Here is a 22,546-nt window from a genome sequence, read left to right as displayed (position 1 = left end):
TAGTTTGGGTTCTGTGTTTCAGCCTTGCGTGGGCGAAATCATTTTGGTTTGTGTGTATGCAAAAGTGCTTCCATCACTGAGTGATGTTGATGGCACAGGGTAGTGGGAAAACTGGATGAAAATGGGGTTGGTAGAACTGTGACAAGCAGCGAACAGCTTCGTCCCTTGGGAAGTGGTTCTTCTACAGAAATGGCGGCAGACCCAAAGCCTGGGCAGTGTCTAGAGACCGGCATCTGATCGCTGTGTGCATGTGCACTTACAGTATGGTATTGTCCAAATGCACTACTTAATGTGTATATTTTTTCGAAGTGTTAAATACAACTAAATCAAAAGATAACCTCTGTTAAGGTTTGCCTATTTGATTTCATTTGATAGAATTCTTTGCTGTAGTGTTTGTAAATCCTAGATGTTTTTTGAGCAGGAGCTCTCTTGCCTTGTGTTTTGTAAGGAAAGAGCTAAAAAGAACTCAGTGTATCTTTAAACGTATGGATCCTCAAAACCTCCCTAGGAAGAAGAAGGGGGAAGGGACCCTTTCAGGATTAATTAAACAGAGATGTCTTGCCAGTAGACTTCAGGGTTTTACTGATAAACACCAGCCCATCACCCATGTCTGGTGGTGGCTGCTATTATTTAATCACAGCTATTAAAAGAAATCTGAGAAATCTTTCCTTTCTCCTTCTCCTGTCTTCCATTTATCTGTCCTCCCAACCTGTTTGTTTGTGTATGGTTAAGTTTTCTGTGCCAGTGAGAAGCAGAGTGGAAATGTCAGGGGTCAGGCTGCAGGCAGGCAGGGGAGCAGTCAGCCCAGCTTCAGCTGCAGTCTTTGACTTTCTGAGAAATCTGAGATATGTTCCAGGCAAGATTAACTCTTTGCAGCACAGCTGCCTTGCTGTGCCTGAAGAATATGAGTGAAAATGGGTATGTTAAGAAATTGGTTTCAGTCTCTGTCATGCGTATATCCTTGTAGTTTAATTGGTGATGGGTGCTATTGCTTTCATTTCATTCACCCTCTTATCTAAGACGAGCAGGCCTAAAATTTCATCTGTCTTGGCAGCTGTGCATCTGGAAGATGAGGCTGCATGGATACAAACCTGAGAAGGAAGGAGGATAGAATAATTTATTGCAGTGCTGTTATGAATACCTGTTTCTCAGCGTATTTTCCAGGAAACAATGCATTCATCCACAAAGGGCGTGATACTTCTTTTTGAAGACACCTTTTTGAGTAGAGGCATGACTCGGAGGTTGCCACTCAGAAGATGTCTGAAAAAGATTCTAAATGCTCTTGTCTTCAGAATAACCAGTTCTGACGTTGGATCAGTTAACCTAGTATCCCACATACTTTAAGATATATGTTGTGCAGCGTGCTAAGTGTGCAACAGCCCTGGCTGGTGAAGTGACAGTTGGAGTTTGATGAGAGTTTTGGTTGTGTGACTCATGTGGCACTACCTGTATCTCACCCTGCCTGCGCAAATGAAATGTGAGTCAGCTGAGGGTGGAGATTTTTGTTTGTTTGTTGTCTTCGTGGCATTTGTATTACAGTAGTGAACTGGGGTTCTTAAAATCTAAGTCTTGCCTGGTTTGACAGCAACAAAGTGCAAACAGTGCCCTGTTTGAGACAGTTACAGGTAAAGACTGGAGGTAGACCTTACGCATTGGATAGTAGCTTCTTCATATTTGTCTTTATTTCCATAGCAACGTTGTTCCTTTAGAACTTACACATATTGAACAAATGGACCTTTATACAGGGAGCAGGATGTGCAGGAGGGCGTGAAGGGACAATCATCCCTGATGAGTGCTGGAGTTGCATTTGTGAACAAAGTCTTTTCACACAGGGGTCTTGGTCTAGCTGCTTTGTTTCTGATCTTATGAAGGTGTCTGTAAGCTTTAAACTTCTTGGAGACCTTGTGCATGGGCAAGTTACTTGCTGTTGTCTAATTAGCATGCACCCACGAGATTATTCTGTGCTACATAACCACTTTTTATAGGGGTGATGAATAGTCCACTGCAAATTTCTTTGTTTTAACTTATGTGAGTTAAGTAATGTTATCATTTGTGTCTGGAAGAATGAGGCCATTTGTGCTAGCATTCATCTCTGAATGGCTCCCTGCCAGGCCTAGAGCATATCAGGCTGCAGGGATGTTTCTGTTTTCTCTTTCACCATTTGTTCTGTTCCTTTGCAAGTCCACAGCCCAGCAGTGGGTGAAATAGATGCTGCTTTCTCTACGTGTACTTGTACAGGAGCATTCTGTGTTCATGTCACTTCATGCTATTTGCATACTGTATTTGCTTTAAACTTACTTTCCTCCACCGGTTCTCTGTTAACTTAGTTAATGTAAAGTCGTGCTGCTTGGCTGAGCCTTGAGGAAAGAGCTTTACTGAGTCTGTACATTTTTCTTCTGGAGGCTGGGTGATCAAGGAAAAAGCTGGGACCCTCCCTTCTAGTGTCTGCGCTTCTGTAATAAATGTTGTAAAAGAAAGCGCTGTTCAGCTAATATATTACTCCTAAATGTCAGGATATCTGGTTGTCACTGTGATGTTAGATTCTAGATTAGCCCCTGTGAGAGGTGTTAAAAAAATTCAGGGATCCTGTGTACAAATCTTCACTTAAATTGAACAATTCAACATCTTACTGCCCTGCTTGATAGGCTGTTGTAAAAGTGTCATCTAGAAACCAGCTTTTGTTTCCATCTTAGTGCTGAATGTTTATAGGCATGGCCAAGGTAAGGCCAAGATTTATCCAAATCTAAATCCATATTATGAGCAGTTTTAACAAATAGCTGGAGTTGCATACGGGGCACAAATGAACTGCAGTTTCTCATTTGCTACTCCTATATAGACTCCCCCTCACAGTAAGATATGCAGAAACACGTTTATGCTTTGATGTATCACCACTCCTGTGGTTTGGTGCTACTCAGTCCTGCACCCTTTCCCTGCAGTTTCTGCACATTTATAAATGGAGGTTGGCACTTCTGGGGTTCTTGTCCCTAACTGCTATAAAGCAGAGGTTTCACAACTGCTAGCATAAAGTGGAAAGCTAATTGTCTGTTATTGTTTCATTTTCCAGTGACATTGAAATTGTTGGGGGTCATAGATCACATGAGTATATGGCTAGAAAGTAAACATGGGCCCATACTTGTGGCTTTAGGTTTGAAGATGAGACTGTCCATATTGTGTTGTACTGGCCCATTTTGTTGATTTACTGGCTTTTGAAACTTTAAAGTTAACTTTTAATTGAAGCAGTGAAAGTCTGTCTGTCCATGACTCTGTTCCTTGAACAGCTGTTTGCTCCTGATTTGTTTCTATTCTGAGAATGTCATGAAGACTCTCCACAGTGAGGGACAACTGGAAGAAAAAGATGAGCTCATGTTTTTCTTATCCTAATAGTGACACTTATAGGCTTCCCTAAGAAAGCCAGGTTTCTTTGTGTTGTGTTTTTTAAGGTGAATTTCCCTCACTGCCATTTCTCTTTCACATGGCTGTGTATTTCTTTTATCTGATTATTTTTTGTTTTATTTTTTCTCCAGATAGATTTACTTTAAAAAAAAATGCTGTTCAAACAAACCTTCGTCCTCCATCAGGTTTATGACCTCCAGCTGAATCAACATATCTTTCTGCTGCTTTATGGAATATTTCTGAATACACTAAATCCATTATTTGGCAACAACATTTACATCTCTTTTTGCAGCCAAAATCAAACGTTGGGTATACCAGAATTTGAGATTTTTCTGTTGTAGAAAACTTTTGAATCTTGTTGAACAAACTCAGGCTTTCTGACAAGTCTTTTTTTTTTTTTTTTTGAGTTACTTTTCTTAGACTATTTAGAAATTGTCCACAAATTACTAGGAATTTGCAAATCACAATTTGAAAACGTTTGTTTTTGGAGTGGTACATCTGTGCCTTCTGTGTTCATTGGCACAGGGTGGGCTGGGTGGCTTCCATCTCTGATGTGTGTCTCTGCAGATTCTTAGGGTGAGACTCAGGCTTTGTTCTTTGGTCTCTGGTCCTGTTTTATTCTTACTCAGCGGTGAAAGTGCTTGAACTCCTTTTGATTTTAGGGAAGCTGTTTCCCAAGGTCTTCTCTTATAAGCCACTACTTCCAAAACCAACAAGCTGCAGCTGGAGGTGTCCTAAAGAGGAATGAGATGTATTTCAAGGTAACGCTATAAATAAATGGGATGAAATAGATAAAGATCCTGGATGCTGTTTCTTCTTGCTTACTGTAAGCCTTTGGTAAACTACAGTTGTATTTTCACAAATATCCTTGAGCTCGTGTGGTTTAACCCAGAGCGTTAATGTACATTATCACCATTTCTTCGTGTGCAAGAGCCTCAGATGTGTGAGGCCCCTGGGAGCGATTGACTTTGCCTGTGGCAGTTTTGTATTATGGTCTCTCGTAATTGTGAATTATAGATATGGCAGAGGCAGTTCCAGGAGCTGCAGGCAAAACTGGGGAGAAGATGGAAGGAACTGAAGGATGAACCTCATGTAGCAGCTGGAGGACTCTAGATGCCCCTGCCCTGGCAGCCAAGCTGGATGCAGATCTGACTTTGGGATATGAGAATATTGCTTCTGTTGATTTCTTTGGGAACAAAATGACTACATACGTAAAAGGCTTCATCCAACTGTATCTAAGCCTTCTCCTCACAAGAGATTGATAATATTTCAGAGACAAATTCCTTTTTTTTTTCCCTCACTAGGCTAACAAGTACTCATTTAATTTGCATCCTGAGACTAAGCGACCACAAACAAAGTTCTTTGAAGGGAATCTTCCTCTTTCATTTTGTTTTCACTTCATTTAAGGAAAATAGAGATTTCCATGTATAATTTGCAGGGCTTAAATATCCTACTTAGTGTTGTCATTTCTATTTCTTTCTCCCAGCAATTATGTAGAAGCTCTTGCACAAATCTGATGAGAGAAAGCTGGAATTTACATGTTTCTTCCTCTGTTTCACTCTGTGCATAATCACCATCTATTCATTGCCTTTACAAACTCCATTAATACACCCACTTTCCTTGCCTGTGTGTGTGGGCATTTTAATGCTATTTTTGGAAGCCTGTTCTGTCTATTGAAACTCATATTGGGCTGAAGGTAAGATTAGTACTTTTGACCTGTATGTCCTCAAGAAGAAATGAGCTTCAGCAAAACTTACGAAAACGATACCACTGATTATTGAATGAGTTGACTGTTAAAGTAAATATTGTTCTTTCAGTTACTATCCCCTGGCTAAGGTTCAAGTTAGATGGTGCAGCCAGCGGAGTGAAGCTCAGACCAAACTCAGAGAAATTTTTTGTTATTTAACATGCATTAATAAGTTCTGTCATAATGGGGGGAAAACAACTCACAGGTCTATAAAACCTGATTACAGGCCACAGGTTGGGTCACCACCTGATGACAGTTCAGAGCTTTTCTGTGACCGACAGTGAGCTCTCAGGTGCTTTGACTGGTGGTGGACAGTTGAGCTGTGCCTCCTGGAGAGGGCAGGTCTGGGAGGTAATCCAGTGCATGGAAACTGCAGGCATTAGTCACCATTAATCGGCTTAGTTCCTTGTTAAATGTCAAGGTGGCAATTTAATGCAGAATGTGTAAGTAGAGTTTATTTCAATTTTGGTCTGTCCTGAAATGATACTAAACAATGTCCAGGAATTGGGTTTAGTTAATTGAGTGTGTATTTAACAATTCTGGTTGACTTTTATGCAGACAGAAATTTCTCACTCAAGGTTTTATGCAAAACCTTTTATTTGCTCATGCATTTTGGCTGTCAAGAGATGGATTTCACATGGTCTGGAGTTGTGCATAAAGCTGCCATGTGATAATTTGCGCGCATGTGAAATAAATTTGAAAATACTGGATGCAAAAACCAGCATTTCCTTACTCGTCATGGGTGTGTGGGTTGTTACTGTTGGTGAAAATAGGCTCAAAGCATTTAGTTAGTGCAAGTGAGTGACATACGCCAACAGTAGAGAAAACATGGAATCAGTCAGCCAATATTCACTCCTACTGTGGAGTTCTCCTTTTCAGGTGCATACTGAATACAGAGGTAGAGGCACGGCTGAAAAAGCTGCCGTCCTTTGGAGTGAAGATCGGAGTTGTTTGTAACCTGTTGTCCTAATACTAGGTTCAAATGTAAATTTAATGGATGGGTATCACAGGGGGGATTTAAGCCATTAAAAACTTTCTGAGATGAACAAAAGTGGTTTGATGGCCTTTTCTGACACCTGCCACTGAGCAGCATGTACATATTTCCGTTTCTTAGCTGAACCTGTCCAGTCCTTGCACCAGGTGTGGAGCCGTGTCCCTCAGAGTCACTGGGCAATAGGGAAGATCGAACTTTATGTGAAAGATAGCTTGCCCAAAGTGGTTGAGAGTGCTCTGGTACCTGTGAAGTATTCAGCCAGATTAGCTTTAGGGCTCATAAATGTCTGTCTTTTGAATGGCAGTCTTTTTTGACTGGCAAGTATTTTATGGTTTAGAGAAGAGAATCTCCTTTCTTACAAATGCAGTGTTTGCCAAGTGTTTTATGCGTAACTCCTCAAAATGAGTCATGAAGAAAGTGTCTACAGGCATTGTGAATTGGGGGGGAAGGACAGGGTGGCTTTCTGTTTTGTTATCAGTTGAGGCCCAAGAAAATAATTCAGAGCTCCCGATGGATTCACTGGCCTCTAAATGGTAGCATATACATGTCAGGAGAGTTCAATGAACTGTGATGGGACATTGTAATTTCTAGGCTTCCACTTGTTTACTCTAGGAGCTGCCCAAAACCAATTTGACTGTTGATGGCAGTTGGTTTGATTTGCTTTTTTTATCTAGCTTTCCTCACTTAGGCAGGGACGTAGCTTCTCATACCACGCAGAGCTGAGGAGAGCGTGGATCAGTGGCAGCACTGGGGGAGATCAACCAGTTGTTCAGAAGCTGTATGGTTGGATTAGTTTAGGCCACAGGTGAAAGTTTGGCTGTCACAGCTCAGCTTTCACTTGCTGTTACATGTCAGCTGTGATTTGTCTGCTCTGGGGAAGGCAGGACTAAGCTAGCAGAAAGCAATACTGCAGCAACATAGCTTGTGATGGGATGTGGTTTGCAAGAATGGTCTTTTATTATGTGAGAGCTAAAATCCCCTGCATCAGCCTCTTCAAAATGGAGGCTGTCCGAGCTTTCCAGTGTGGTTTGCGTATTTGTAGTAAAGCTAGCATGAGCATTATAGTGTTAAACTGAAAAGAGGAACTGGTGGTAGCCAAAAGAGAGGAAGGATATGAGTTAAAAACAGTCCATTGCACCATTCTGCCTTATTCTCATTCGTGGCCATCTAATAGGGATCAGGAGCTGGTACTATCCCAAGGTATACAATGATTTTTCTTCAGGACTTCTAGCTTCCCCACTCTCACACAAGTCTTACGTTTCTTTTCAGAAAGCCATATAGTTGGAAAAAACTAATTCATTAATAGCTTGCAGGGAAGTAGGTGTAGACAGTTCATACTTTCCTGTAAAACCATTTTCCTAAATGGGGAATTCTGTGTTTCTCCCTTCCTCCTCTTCTCCCAGCTTGGTAGAGAGCAGAGTTTTTGTTGTTGCTGTTGCTGTTTGTTTTTTTTTTAACTGCAGTGTCTTTTTCCTCATCCTTACATCATTTGCTCTCCCAAGCACCAAATGATAAGATGAGGGGAAATGGCCTCGAGTTGCGCCAGGTGAGGTGTAGGTTGGATATTAGGAGACATTTCTTTACTGAAAGGGTTGTATGGCATTGGAACAGGCTGGCCAGTGAAGTGGTTGAGTCACCCTCCCTAGAGGTCTTCAAGAAATGTGTAGATGTAGAACTTAGTAGCACGGCTTAGTGGTGGACTTGTCAGTACTAGGTTAAAGGTTGGACTAACTGATTTTAGAGGCCTTTTCCAACCTTAATGATTCTATAATTTGTGCTATATCTTCAAGGTTATGCAATGTGTAAGATGACTGCCACCTTTTCTACTGGTTGGGTTAGTATTTTTTTCTACTTACTGGTGTTTTTACCAGTTTGTTAGCCACATGCCAGTGTCTGAAGAACCTGTGTTTGTCTTTAAGTGATATCCATCCCTAGCTTGGTGCTAGAGCTTTAGGGGAGCAAACTGCAGTCTGACTGTAACCCTATGGCCATCAGTGAGAGAAGTGACAACAAACCCCTTAATGCAGCCATGGATTTGGGGTGTCTCCCTGTTGTGGAATGCTTGTCCTTCCATTGCTCCTGTTGAAAATACGTGTGAAGGGAGGCTAAGGTAGAAAAAAGAACAATATTTATTCACAGCAAGCACTCTTGACTCTTGTTATCTAAATTCTGGGCAAGCAATGAGCACTGATACAGCTCCATGCCAGCTCTGAGACCACTTAAAGCAAAATAAACATCTTTGCAGCATGGTCTGATACATGCTCCCTTTAGAGTTGCAGGCACCTCCAATTAATCATGCTGCCTGTGCAAGAAGAGGCTTTGAGGATCAGAGGACGTTGCCAGACCTGATGGTCTGATGGAGGGGTGGGCACTGCCTCAACATTAAGGCTAGATGGGCTGTGTTCTCAGCTGAGTGAGCAGTGGCAGAAACTCCTTGCCTTTCTATTCCTCCTAGGCAAGAGATGTCTATATAGAGCAAAATCACAAGGTTTAATGAGCAAAGCTCTTGGTTCTGGTTAGCAGGATATATTAGTGGTGCGGGGCAATGCTCAGTGTTGTTTATGTTTTTGACTAAAGAGCCTTCCTTCCTTTGTGAGGAAAAGGCTCTTATAGTGTAGCACAGCTGGCTAGATCTCTGCCGTAAATCTATGGGCTGACCAAGCTGAATGACTTCTTGAAATGTTAATGAATGAGATATAACCAGTACGCTGGAGTTGGGGTATCTATGCGTAGCATTCATGATGAGCAAAGGGGAATCTCCTGCTCCCTGTTTGGAGTGTGCTTGTCATTATGTGTCATAGGCCTCAGCTGTGCATCTCAATAACCATGCATGCTTTTGACTTTTCCTCTAATTCTGGTGATACTGAGGAGGGTGGCATCTTTAAGCATTTTATGGGCTTTAAGAATTGCACAAATCACGCAAAATAAATGGAGGAAAAAAATCAGCATTCAAAGAAGGTTTCAGTAACAGAGCCCATAGCCAAAGACAGTCTCTGCCCCAAGATATTTATAGTTAGAAGAGATAGATCCAATCCAAAGCAGGGGTGCAGGGTACCAGAAGTGAAGGGAACTGAGCAGTGCAATTTTTGTGGAGACGTGTTTGTGTTAATAAACAAATGCGGCATGTGTGCTTACATATGCTCTGGGCTCGAGAAAATACCTTTGTGCAAGGTTTTGTCATTATTACACTGGTAGGGGAGGAGACGGTTCATTTGTTTATAAACAAAAATGAAGTAGCTGTGTTTAAAAATAAAATTTTATAAATAAATTAATCTGTGGAGACTTGGTCCACTGTGCAGAGAAACATGAAATGTTTTCAGACCTTGTTTTTCTTGAAAACTGAAAAAGATGATTCTGTAGTGTGTACAAATGCAGAGCTATGTGCCTGAACCAATATGTCAAACTGTCATGTGGGAGATTTGGTGAAAAACATCTTGTCCTAGGGGAATAATTTTAAACACTATATGTAGGTTTGCTGCCTCATAAGAGATCATTACTCAAATCTATTCCCTCTTATGGTAGCTTGGCCTCTGCTTAACGGGCTCAGAGTGAACAGAAGCCCATTACTGCATCCTTTAAGAGTGGTTATCGGGTGGTAGAGGGGGAACTGATCTCTGATCAGGGAATTTAGTGTTTTTGGCCAAATCATCTGATTTAGCCTTAACAAGATCAGTAGCAATCCAGGAGCTTTACGCCTGGCTGGTCATTGAGGGCGGGCTGTGGCGGCCAGGCCCACGCTGTGCAGGGCGGATGGGACTCAGGGGCAGCGCCGAGCCACGGCTGAGGCTTTGTCAGAGCCTGTGAGGAAGTGTAAGGGACAAGCCCTAAGGCAAGTGGCCATTCCAGGGATCTTCACCTCCTGTTTGTCACTCTAATCTCTCAGTAACGCTGAAATGTAGAGTGGAACCCCTTGCAAACCAGACCTTTACCGGACTGTAATTGCGCATGCTCAATCCCCGCTTGTCACTGTCTCATTTCTTTTGTTGTTACTGGCTTTGGCAAAAATTAGATAAATTGCATGAGCTGCACCTGAAGAATAGCATAAACTCCTGTTGCCTTTGTGTAGCATCTGCAGTCGTGTTGGCTGCACACTGTACCTTCCTCAATTGATCTTATCTCTTATGAGAGGATGCACGTAATGCATTCTAGTGCTGCAGGTGAACTCGTTTTTAATGGGATTATTTTACCTAAAAGTCAGGACGCATCTGAGTTTGTGTAGTGTTTTTTGGGGTTGTCACAGTTAAGAGAATGTATTTACTTTTTAAAAATAAGCATGAAGATGCTACATGATGGAAGAGGCTTTATGAGCAACGTAGTGTGGGCTAAGGAAAAAGACAGTGAGAAGAAAGCTGGAAGGAATGGAAGTATATATATGTAGTGTCTTCAGGAATGAGGAAAGTGTCAGGATCTAATCTCACTAAAGAGAAATGTGTTATTCCTGGGCAAATGTGAAAAACCTGTCTGCGGTGTTCGCACTGAATTTTCTGGTCAAGAAGAAGTTCTTGTCTTCTCCCTGTATCTTCACTGTAGACTAGCAATGCATGTGACAGCAGCAAGGCTCCTTGTCTGCACTCGGGCTCTGTTGTGTGGTAGTAACCATGCCTTCATTAATACTGTGTAAACAAACAGCAACCTTTTATTTTCTGAATTCATGCATGCCTTTGCAAAATAGAGCAGAACGAAAGAGCAGCTTCCTAAACGTGTAAGGTCATAGCAAAAGGATAGAGGGACGTCGGAGTAAGGCTGGGTGAGAGTCTTTTTACTTGTGCTGTGTTTTTCTGGTTTTGTTTTTTGGGGGGACTTAGAGATTGAAATGTGTTTGTATGGGTAAAGCCTGTTCAAAAGCTTAACGTATAGCTTTTGCCCAAAAGCAAACTTTAATATTAAAAATCAATGCTTTTTAAGTCACTTGGGAGTGTGAAAGCATCTGTGCACATATATGCTGCTGTAAAGAAGAGAAACGTGTTTTGTTTTTGTTGTCCTAGCTGGTTAATAGAATTCTTACATTTGATTTTGTGTTGCTGTAACTGATGAATGCTACAAAACTATTCAGACAATACTCTGAGATATTTACCTAGAACCTACAGCTTGTAGTGTAACAAATAAATTTGCTAGAATATTGGAAGAACACAATGGTGTAAGGGGTGTGAAAATGACCAGAGTTAATTCACTTCAGTGTTCAAATGAATGTTTGTAAATATTTTTTTTTTACATAATCACCCAAATCTTCCAGATGTTGTGGCTGGCTCTTGGAAATGCCTGTGCACAAGCTGAGCTAATAATATTAATCAAACCTCATGCTAACTTCCAGGGCATTCAGTGATTATTGCAGGAATTTTCTCTGCTGTGAGCAATTTTGCACAGTTGGCTGGGATACATAGTTGTGTGTGTGTGTGTGTGTTTTCTAGTTTTTATCTTCTGAAATACAGAGTATGGGTTGTTGCTACGCACAGGATAATGGGTAGGATGGAGTGTTATGATCAAGATAAGAGGAAGGAATAGTTTCCAGTGCTAGGGATTTAAGCTCAATACTTGCAGCGACTGGCTTTTAGGTCACTTTTAGGTTGCTTTCAGACTGACCGTAGCTTTTCTCTCTTGCTCTGTGTGACAATAAGCCACCACCTGAGGGAAGGGCAAATGGCAGCATCGGAGAAACGTCGCTGCAGCTGAGGGCAGCTTGGTTGGCTTTGCTGTGCAGATAGGTGTCATCCTTGGACTGAAGGACCTGCCCACCACCAGAACATGCAGGGGAATGCTCTAGAAGAGAATGACTATAGACAGAGGATTCAAAATAGGCAAGAAATGGGAAAAGAAATAAATAATTCATGAAGGTGAGTGATGAAGGTGTAGAATTGATGTGGTGGTTGAGCCGTTTCCAGACTCTTTTTGATCTTCGGACACTAGTGCTTTTGGTTTCATGTCCTCCATATGAACATATTGTACAATGTTTTAACTCTGATCTCTACTTCAACATTTGCCAGCAAAATTAACTGTTTTCAAGTGGCACACACAGTCCTGCAAACTGGGTAGTTTTATTGCATCTGTCCTGCCTTATGTCATGCCACATCCTTCAGTTTGGAGGAAGTCTCCACCTAGACTGTCTCTATGTCTTCAGTATGGAGAAGGCTCTTACTACAAGGGTATTGCTTGTACAAATAACACTTCCAACTTTCTTGTGGTAGTTGCTAAGAGAGGCAGTTGTGCAAATTACGTTTAAATGTAATTTGTGTAAAAATTCCTTGCTTTCAATTAGGTGTACTTCATGACTGACAGTGATTTATCTGAAACTTGGCAACTGCGAGGCAATGAAGTGATGACACCATCTTGCATTATCTGACTAATTTTAACCTGCTGAGTCCCATCAGTCTCTACTAACAATACCCCTCAGGACTGTGTGCACCGCATAAAGCGGGTGCTGTGACATTGTTGGTTTGAATAGGGCGGAGAAACAGAAAGGAAGGCTGGTGAAACAGATCTGCTGGGAGAATATTACTGTTGTTACTGCTTGTCCAAAACAAGCATCAAGTGATATCTTGTGCGTAAGAACATGATTCTCATCAGGTGGATCAGAGCAACTTTCATTTTTTAATACAAAAGGTTTCTTCAGAAAAGCATCATAGCTTTGCCAAGTCAGAAATATGTTTGAAAAAATTAATTCACACTGGGTGTTTTCCACTAGACTGGCTTTGAGAAAGCTAATGCCGGTTTAGGACTAACTACAAGCCCTCATTCTCTTCCTTTTTGTTTTGGATTTCAATGCATCATTTTCTGCCCTCTTAATGAAAGGCCATGACAACTTGAGCCCTTACATAATGGTGTTGAGTTAGCACTGATTGTCACTGTCCACATGATACCTCACTTCACAAGTTTAGGATTGGGTCCTGCTATGTTCTTCAAAGGATGGTGAATCCTGTTCGTCACTGTGGGATACATTTTGCATTGATTCCTTTATCATTAGTTTGCTTATGGATTTTATCCACAGCAAGTATTTTAAACATAATTTACAAGTCGATAAGCATATCTTTTTTATTTTTTAGATACTTCTGGTATAAGAACTTCCTCACTTAATTATTGGCTGAGGACCTGGTGCTCTCTGTGTGTCATTGGTGTCTGAGTGACGGATGCAGACATTGCTGCTCGTACCAGCAGTGCACGGTGGAGCTCCAGACCTGTCTCAGCAGAGTGCTTGGACATGCGCAGCCTGGTGCTGGTCTTGGTCTGGGAATGTGCTTTCTCTGCTGCTTCTGTCGGTGTCCGTGTTCCCAGCTGAAAGGCTGGTCTCTTGAAATCCTACAGTAAGTGCTCCTTACTAAAACACCACAGATATCCTCGGGCCTCTTGCAACAGCAGTTCACAAGTACCACTCTTTCCTCTTTTTCTGCAGCAGAGGAAGAAAGCTGCTGTCACAAAGACTAATCTCAAGGCACTGGCTTTTCCTGTACTGAAACCAGCATGTCCTGTACATTCAGGGAGACCTAAGAATAAAAAAATACTGGGTACTGTACACTGCAATGGACCTGAACAAATACAAATGAGAAAAACATTTCACTTTCTCAGCTCTTTGCAATATTTATTTAGGGTTTTTGTTTGTTTGTGTGTTTGTTGTTTTTCTTTTCTCTGGTTTCCCCGAAGTGGCATCATAATCAGAGCCTGGGATTCGCTCATCTCTATTTATTCATTAATACATTAATAACGTATCGGTGGATTAGCCCGTGTTGCATTGTTCCCTGCTCTCCACCGTGCCTGCAGGACGCTGCAAGTGCACCAGCTCCACAGCACAGACATGTCAGTGGTGTGTGAAGGGCCGAGGTTGAAGTACTCCCCCGGGGAGGTAGAAATGCTTGTTATTCTTCAGAGAGGCAGCAACAGACTGTACATGGAAGGGAGGAAGTCTGGGATGTGAGGAGGCTGTGAGTAGCAGGAAAGAAGAGTAAAAGTTATGAGCCTTTAGGCAAAGAAAGGATGTGCTATGCTAAGGCAGTCATTGAAATTGTGCATTGGTTATTACATGGAGAACTGCTTGTGCTTCATCTCTGCTAGTTGGTATTGTATATTTATCAAAACTGAGTAAAAAATCCAAAGCCAATTAGAAGACACTGTAATCCCTTTTGGGGTTTAGAAAACATCTATGTCCTGCTGGTTTTCATTACAGCAGTAAGTGAGTATATCTACAGAAATTGAAACCAAAATGACACTGTGCTAGGCCGAGGTGTGTAACATAGCTCCACAATTCATTTCTCAGTATGGTGTTATGATACTGTTTTCAATAAAAGCATCTCTGATATCCTATAATCAAGTATATAAAGCATTTTCTAGTTTAAAGCAGGGACTTCTAGACTGGTTTAAGGTTATTTTTTAAGGATTAATGTAATATCACTATAATTGAGTAACAGAGCTGTCGGGTTCCTGTTTGATATCTGTTGTAGTGGATAGCTAAGTGAAACAAATATGAGTTGCCCCATGAAGTGCAGTAAAGCTAGACAGCTTAGGTCTGCGGAACACCGGAAGGATAACGTGAAATAAAATCTTACTGAGGTTAAACATTCACAGCTATTTTTTGGCATATGTGGCATGTTCCAGCATCAGCCTCACCCATGCAAGATTCTCTGAGTCTATCAGAAAAAAAATGCGGTGGCCTGCCCTTGCTCTTGCTGCTATTAGCTCTTTGTGCTCTGGGTGAATATGAATGAAATGGTGAAAGAGAGGAAATGCAGACTGCCTGTCAAGATGTTGCTTGTTGCCTTGACTCAAGCTGTTACTCCGTTTACTTGCAGTTTTTGATTCCACTAAAAGTCCTCCTTGCAGGGGCTGGAGAGGGCTGTCTACACTGGCTGGGGCCTCCTCCCTGTCCACAGCAGTGGTGCTCCTGGGGGATGCTATCTTTGAGAGGATTTTCTTTTGTTATCAGGCTGGCTTGTCCTGGAGGGAGGGGAGCAGCAAGCAGCCTCCTCTGTGCCACTGGCTGGCCAGCAGGAGCCACAGCAGCTGTGAGCCACTGCTTTTCCACCTCAGAAAGCCTTTAAGAAGGACCCCGTAGAAGGGTCATTAAGGAAATGTGAGAATTTACAAGGTGAGGGCTGAATTTGGTGTTTTTTGTTTTGTGATTTGACTAAGAGCAATGGAGGAAATCTAAAGAATTGATTGATTTCAGGGGGGAAGAAGGTGATGAAGAAAAGATATCCCTGGCCACAGTGGGTAGGGGAGAGTGGAAGGCACATGGAGGCAGACTTTGAAGGTGACAAAAATGTTTTTACAACAGAGATTACTGAAAGTATTAAGAAGGAAAGCAAGGAAAATTAATGGGTAACAGTGAGTGCAAGTTGTGAGTGCACGGTTATATACTTTGTAAGCAGCATTTTAGTTACTTTTCATATTAATTGTAAAGCACAGAGGAAAAAGGCCTGGGACATTGTTAAGGATGTTTTAGTTAACCCTTTCATTTTCTGTGGTTAACAGAAACTAACAGTGGCTGAAAAATCATACAAAAATCTCAAAACAAATAAATTATCAGGAAAATGTTGTCGTGGTATTGCATTAAAACAGGTAAGTAGGGAAGCATGTACCCGTACGAGATGACGAGGAGAATGACTTGGAGGATACAGGGAAGTTTGGGGCTGGTTTTCTGCTTGGAGAGGCTTCGGTGTTGCTCTCAGCCAACAGACGGTGCACGGGGGTAAGGACTCCCTGTTATGCTGTGGTCCAGAACACGCATAACTAATTGCGTGTAAATCCAGAACGTCCAGCCGTGTTGACGGCTTGATTTAAAGCCAGCACATGCAGAGTTGAACAGCTCGGGTGAGGAGCGATGGGTGGGATACAGCAGCGCGGGCGAGGACGGGGCACGGGTGCTGGGCGAGGCGGGCGCGGGACCCCCTGCCGGGGCTGTCCCTGCCCAAACTCGCGGCCGCCAGTGCCCCTCATGCTGCTGGCGCAGGTGCACTGCACGGTTCTCATAACACTCTCTCTGTGAACCCTTTCCAGCCCACGACCTTCCCCCGAGCAAGACCTCGGCGGCGGCGCAGACTGGCAGCCACTTGCAGTGCCTCTCGGTCCACTGCACGGACGACGTGGGCGAGGCGAAGGGCCGGACTGCGGTGCCGACGTGGAGGTCCCTGCACTCGGACATCTCCAACAGATTTGGGACTTTTGTGGCTGCCCTGACTTGAACAAAAGAAATTATTTTTTTTTTCCTCTTTTTAATTTCAAAGGGCCGCTACTGCTAGGTGGACTATTTTTCTAGGTTGGTACCTGCTTAGTGGCGTATGGACTGGAAAGGGTTAATTTAAAGTAAACCTCAACTTTTTTTTAATCTTTTGCCACAGTATGTTACCAGTGTTAACCCTTCTGCAGTTAGCACACTTTTGCTTAAGATTTTCCTGCTAGACCACTTTTTCCCATTATTCTGTAATCTTGGCATACATTTATAGATGAGGCCTTTTCCTTTTTCATCTCAGCGTATGTCCAAGTCACGTATGTCATAATAAGACAAAGATACTACTTCTCCTCCTCCTTTTCTTCTTTTTTTGTTTTGTTTTGTTTTGCTTTGTTCAGTGCTTATTACAATGGTAATCCTGAAGAACAGCAGTTCAGGAATAAATGCCAGTTAAAGTGAAATTGTCATCATTATGTTATATATTGACACCCAGCTTTTGCCAGTCACGTACAAACCAAACAATTAATGCTCTCCTGAACATTCAGGCAGTGATCCTACCCTTTCCTGAGAAAATTGTTTTGTTATTAATAATGTTCAGCCTGCACCTCCCTCCCTCATTTGCTCTCCATCTCTCTTTGCGAGGTGAGGACAGGGCTTTGTTTGTTTACTGTTGTGAAGCCCAGATATGGAGCTCTGTCATGAACGGGCTGGTTCAGACGCAGCCTGGAAAGGCATACAGATGTGTCTCTAAGTCTAACAGGAAGTTTGCCTAGTAGTGAATCATCATTGTATTCTCCACCAAACACCCAGACTGCAGTAGCATTGTCTTCCTCTGTCTCTCACTTCGAGGAGTGAGGGTGCACGTGCTCCTGAGCAGGGTGTGCAGCCTTGCATGTTCTCCGTGGTGTTCCCAGAGTTGCCACTTTATAACTGCTGGAGGAAAAAAATCAATCCCCCCAAATCCATTGAACTCCTTCTGTGTTGCTCTTAGCGTGCAGAGCCGTGTCCTGGCCACAGGAGCATGTGTGCATCACATGCATTTATCTGTGGGAGCTGCCCTGGCTCCCACTGTGGCTGTCCTGGTGCGGTGGCAGCAGGTGAGCAGTGGGGACAGCACAAGCAAGGCGCTATGTGACCCAGGCCAGTCAGGACAGGGAGACTCCGAGTTAGACCCTCCCCAGAGTCAGTCTAGGCCCTGTTTTAGCTATGCATGTGAAGAACAGTATTATTAGATGGACACAATAAAAGGAAAACCATACTTTCCTGGTCTTGATAGATAATACTCATTTGAGAAGAAAGCTGGAAGCAAACCAGATAAAAATACAAATGACACGATGATTTGACACTCCTCTGGTTTTACGTAACGCTGTCTATTATTTGTGTATCCTCTGTTTACAGGGAGTGTGAGCAGTCCCACCCTTGTTCAGGCCAGCCTGGCTTCCTTTGCTCCCTGAAGCTTAGTACCATCACTGGGGATTTAGGTTTTAGCTGTGAAATAAAAGTCGGACTCTCTGGAATTATTACTTCTCCCATGAATTCATAAAATGTCCCTTCTCAAGGGATAGAGTTCTAAGACTGCTTTGTGTTTTTAGATGATTGTGTTGAGCCTTTAATTATTTTGAAGTAAGGTTTTCAATAGACATCAATGGGGAGGGAGTTCTGCCTACAATGCTAATGGCACAGCATAGTCTGAAATTCTCACTCTTGATCATAAGTGGCATCAGAAAAAATTCGAACTGTTTAGAAAGACAGGAGTTCTTTCTTGTTATTTGAATGTGCTCTCATTAACCATGCATGGATTGATTTCCTTTTATGGTTCTGGTCAGTGACTTGATTTTGGAAAAAAAATTGGGGTTTTGGACCTTGATTTTTAATATTACTTTACTTTTTATCGAAGCTGGAGCTCCCACTAGGATGAGGATTTTTGCCCATCCTGAAGCAATTGACTATGGAGTTGCCTTATGCCCACTTGGTTTGGAACAAAAAGATGTGATATTTTGTACCTTTTATAGGTGTGTACGCTACTGAAAGTTCAGAACTTTTCCCTGTACTTGCAGTAAAATATCACTGTCCCTGGTAAAATATCTCCTGGTAGAGTAACAATTATCAGATGCCACTCTGGAGGATGCTTCTTTGCCTGTGATTTCTTAAGTCCCAGTTCATCAAAATAAGTGTTTAACTTTAAATCCTGTCTAGCAAAGCACTTGAGGATATGCTAAACTGTAGGATTTCTGTATCTGGGGTAAGTGCTTTGGTGGATTTGGTCTGCAGTTTTAATCATTTTGTTTTAGCTTGTGCTTGTTCAAACTAGGTGTGTCTTGGAGTAAACCCAACAAAACACATGCCTAGACATACGATACTGTCTTTCGGCACTTACAGCTGAAAATTTAGGAAGAGTTCATGGTCTGATGGCATTCCTCTACCATAGCTCAGGCCTGATGGCTTACTTCTTTGTTTTTAGTTTTTCCTGATGCATTCAAGAGAACAGGTTTTTCAAGCTTCCTCAGGTCAGGGATGCACACCCTGTGCTACCAGAAGGAGACCTTTAAATGAATGCTGGATCAAACACTTCAAACTTTTTTTAAAGAGAAATCCTTCTGTAAGTAGAAATACATTGATTCAGTTGGTCTTTATACATCCTTTTCTTCTGGTTTGCTCTCTGCAGCTTGTACTTCTGGAGTTGTTCTTGTTCACTAGGGCTTTATTTTTTCACTTGCTTATAGGAGTATAAATTGGAAACAAGTCCATAAAGAACAATGGAATTCTAAGCATTTTAAATCATATGAAATGAGGAGAGGATGGGATGTACTGAAACTGGGGGGTGTATTGTCAACTGGTCAGCTGCACACTTGGGAAGTGCACGGGGCTGTAGCTCTCAGCAGCAACTGAGAGTGCTCCCACATCACCGGGACTGTTGGAGCTGTGAAGTAAATGCAGCAGGTGGACAGGATTTTTAGATGGTGAGGAGTTAGAAACAATGGTTGACCTTCTGCTGGGCCTTATTGTCCATATAGTTTTGCTAAATAATATGGCTATGTGCAGTCCTTTTGCTAACCTTCTGTACATTCAGTCTTGTTGAATTCAAGTGACGTTACCAACTGAGCAAAAGGAGAAGACAGAAGCTCTACCTGGAGTAGCTGTTAGCAACACAAGTACCAGTGTGTGCTTTTATGGTTTCTTTGCATGTTGCCAAAGATCAGAACAGACATGGTACATATGATGGACGAGTACAAGTGTAACTTCATGCTCATAACCTGGTGTATTTGGTACTGACAACATACACAGAAGGCTAGAGCTTTCCCACAAACTTATATTGCCTATGGTAATTTTACTGCTCTCATTTTCTCCGTTAATTTGGCACTGAATGCACTGTGTTTTTTTTAATCTTATTTTATTTTTAACGTATATAAAATATCAGCATAGCCCTACATGGTAAGAATTGAAATGATTTAATTTTGGGAGTAATGACACTTTCAGCCAAAGAGTGTTTGAGAGCTGTAGTTAAAAACCTGTTGTGCAAGAGGTAAGTTGTGCTCTTTTGTGGAGAGGGAAACTGAGGCACAAATGTTGTCCACCTGAGCTGTGTCAAAGGCAAATCCATGGCAGAGCTGAGCTATAACCTACATTTGACCTCTGGCTCGCTGCCCTCATCGCTGAGCTGTTCTGTGCTTCTGCACAGTGCTGGGCTTCTGAGGACAGTTTGGTACAATAAAGAGGGGCATATAATGAGTTACAAGTTCCCCAAGATGACTGCATAAAGCCAGAATAATTTAAACTTGCACCTGCACATCATACATGGCTTCCAGACAGTGTTGTACTAAGAATTCAAAGATCTGTGGTAAATATGCTGCTAAGACATGCACAATCCTTGCTTTATATTTTGAACAGCAGCTAAAATAATAGCTCCATATTTATTTTGGAAAATTCTCTCCATCTTGCCCAGCGTTTTTGGTTCTCACACAGCCCTGTGCTGTAGGTGCTGGTTTAACTGGGAGGTTGGAAGGTGCCTGTCCTCTGGTTCTTAGCCTTGAAGGCTCATTTTCCTCCTGACCCAGGTTGCTGATCTTTTTGGTATATGTTAAAAGAAGCTCTGTACTTATTCTTTAAGTTAAAGTGTAGTAGCAAATTGAGCAAAATATCTTTTGCATTTAAATTGAAATATCTCTTTGCCAAAAAAAAGAAGGGGGGGGGGAAGGGAGGGAAGAGTAGGCCTTATTTATTAAATACTCCTGAGGATTTTTTCCAGGCCATTTTTTCATGGGGTTAATAGTTCTCTGCTATTCTAGTTCAGTTGTTAGGAGCATCAGTGAGAGAGGAGTTAGACTCATTTTTATTTTGTTATGGTGAATTTCATCAAATATGTAAGGATTTCATTGTGTGATTTGGGTGGAAGGGAATGAACATCAAATTCATGTCATCCGTGTCATTTAGGGAACTTTTTCAGATACTGTATTTAGATGTGGTCATTCTAAGGCTAGTTGACCTTTCCAAAACAGGAAATCAGTCTGAAAGCTTCCAGGAACCAATGATAAGGCAAAATGTTCACACATTTCTTAAAGAAGGAAAATGTAATGTGACCACAGGTCACCAAAATGCTTAAGCGGGGTGTGTTTGCTCTACTGTTGGGAGGGAGGGAGGAGGTGGGTGGTGGGTGGGGAAAAGCAGACAAAAATAAAACAAACAAAAACCACCACCAACAACAAAACAACTGGTAAATTTTGATTTTTTTAAGCTGCAGTGTAAGGTTTTCTCAAATACTAGATTCACAGCTGTTCAGTGGATGGTGTATAAGAGCATAAGCCAGTTTTATAAAATTGTTTCTCCTTTATTGCTTAAGGCTAATGGAGAAAATAGTCTAATTTTGTCATAGAAATTCTCTGTTAAAATTGTTGGTTTGAGTCCATCCGCTCATAGATTCTGACTGATGAAACTGCAGGCGCTGATTTCCGGCAGTTAAAACTTTATCACTATTCACTACCCAAGAATATTACAGCTTTAAAACAGCCTTAAGCAAAAGGATGTTATTTCTTTGTTCTAAATTTGGTTCATAGAAAGGAAAAAAATTCAAAACACTGGTAATCCGTACTGCATAGCAAACTCTTCTGAAAAATGTTATTGCACATGTAAAATATGAAAACTTGACTCTGCTGTGTGTTAGGCAATCCTGTAATCTCTTTTTTTTTTTTTTTTTTTTTTGATTCTTGTTAAATTCATTTCTTAAATGCTTGGTTGGAAGACTGTGACAATAGCTCATGAAATTGAGTGTTATTTTTCTTTTTTTTTTTAAATATGTAAAGTGCAGTCTTCTGTATTCATGCATATTGTACATATCTGTATATGTTTTACTGAGCAACTAAATAACAATAAATATGATGTTAATGGTGGCTATAGTATATTTCATATTGTGCTTTTTAATTTTTGCAGCAACTCTTTTTTTTCCTTAAGATATGAAGAAGTGAAATGATGCTGTTCACATATATGTAAACCTTGGGCCTCATGATAATTGGGACAAATTTCACTGGTGATCTGGCGAAATCCTCACTCTAACAATGGGCTTCTCTCACTGATACGGCTTCCACCCAGAGCCAGATTATTCAAAAAAAGTGTGGGGATACAATCTTTTCCTAATAACTAGGCTAGGAAGATTCCTAGGCTTTGCAGATTTCCTTTTTGCATGCAATGACGTGCACCTTTTCTTCTCTGGCGCAGTGACAGTGTGGGCAACAGGGAGTTGTTAACAGCCCCTTGGCCAAATCCTGCCTCTCAGCTTGGGTGTTTCTGGTTCAGAACGACAGACACAGAGTGTAGCAAGGTTGGACCTAACTGGTCTGACCAGAAACATCCTTTTAGCTTAAGTCACTTCTCCTATGTGCTATTACAGCAATTCCACGAAGTTTGTTGAGCTACCTCACCTGTGGTAAAGGTCCTTGATGAAGAAATATAAACCTAACCAGGACCAACAGCAACTCTGAAATTTGGCAAGGCTCTTCCCTGCATTTGGAGGATCACTGATTCTGGCCGTGTAAGATGGAACACTGAATCTTTCGCGGAAAGTCTTCTGGCAAGATTTTGAGTTAAATTCTATGAATTAAAATTAAACAGGCTAGAAGTCTTACTAAGATTCTAAAAAAAATCCCTTCGTCTCTCAGTTATTCAAACTTCAGACTCTTTAATCCTTTCATATTGCTGCGAGTTTTCCAATGAATCCTTCAGCAGAAATGTCCTATGGTATTTTCCAAAGAAAAAAAAAGCAATAGCC

General features: G+C 41.7%; 1 protein-coding gene across 1 annotated transcript in view; it reads left to right on the top strand.

Annotated features, from left to right (window-relative positions):
* MN1 (MN1 proto-oncogene, transcriptional regulator) overlaps positions 1-21,682 on the top strand; it is a 41,969-nt gene extending 20,287 nt beyond the window's left edge. Inside the window, exon 2 of the mRNA XM_040576908.1 lies at positions 16,116-21,682. Coding sequence (XP_040432842.1) covers positions 16,116-16,300 — 185 coding nt within the window. The 3' untranslated portion in view covers positions 16,301-21,682. The remainder of the gene's footprint in view (positions 1-16,115) is intronic.
* Positions 21,683-22,546: the final 864 nt, after the last annotated feature.

Source organism: Cygnus olor, chromosome 17 (assembly GCF_009769625.2).
Source record: "Cygnus olor isolate bCygOlo1 chromosome 17, bCygOlo1.pri.v2, whole genome shotgun sequence".
In the NCBI taxonomy this organism is placed as follows: domain Eukaryota; kingdom Metazoa; phylum Chordata; class Aves; order Anseriformes; family Anatidae; genus Cygnus; species Cygnus olor.
This window is presented reverse-complemented; position numbering and strand designations above follow the sequence as displayed.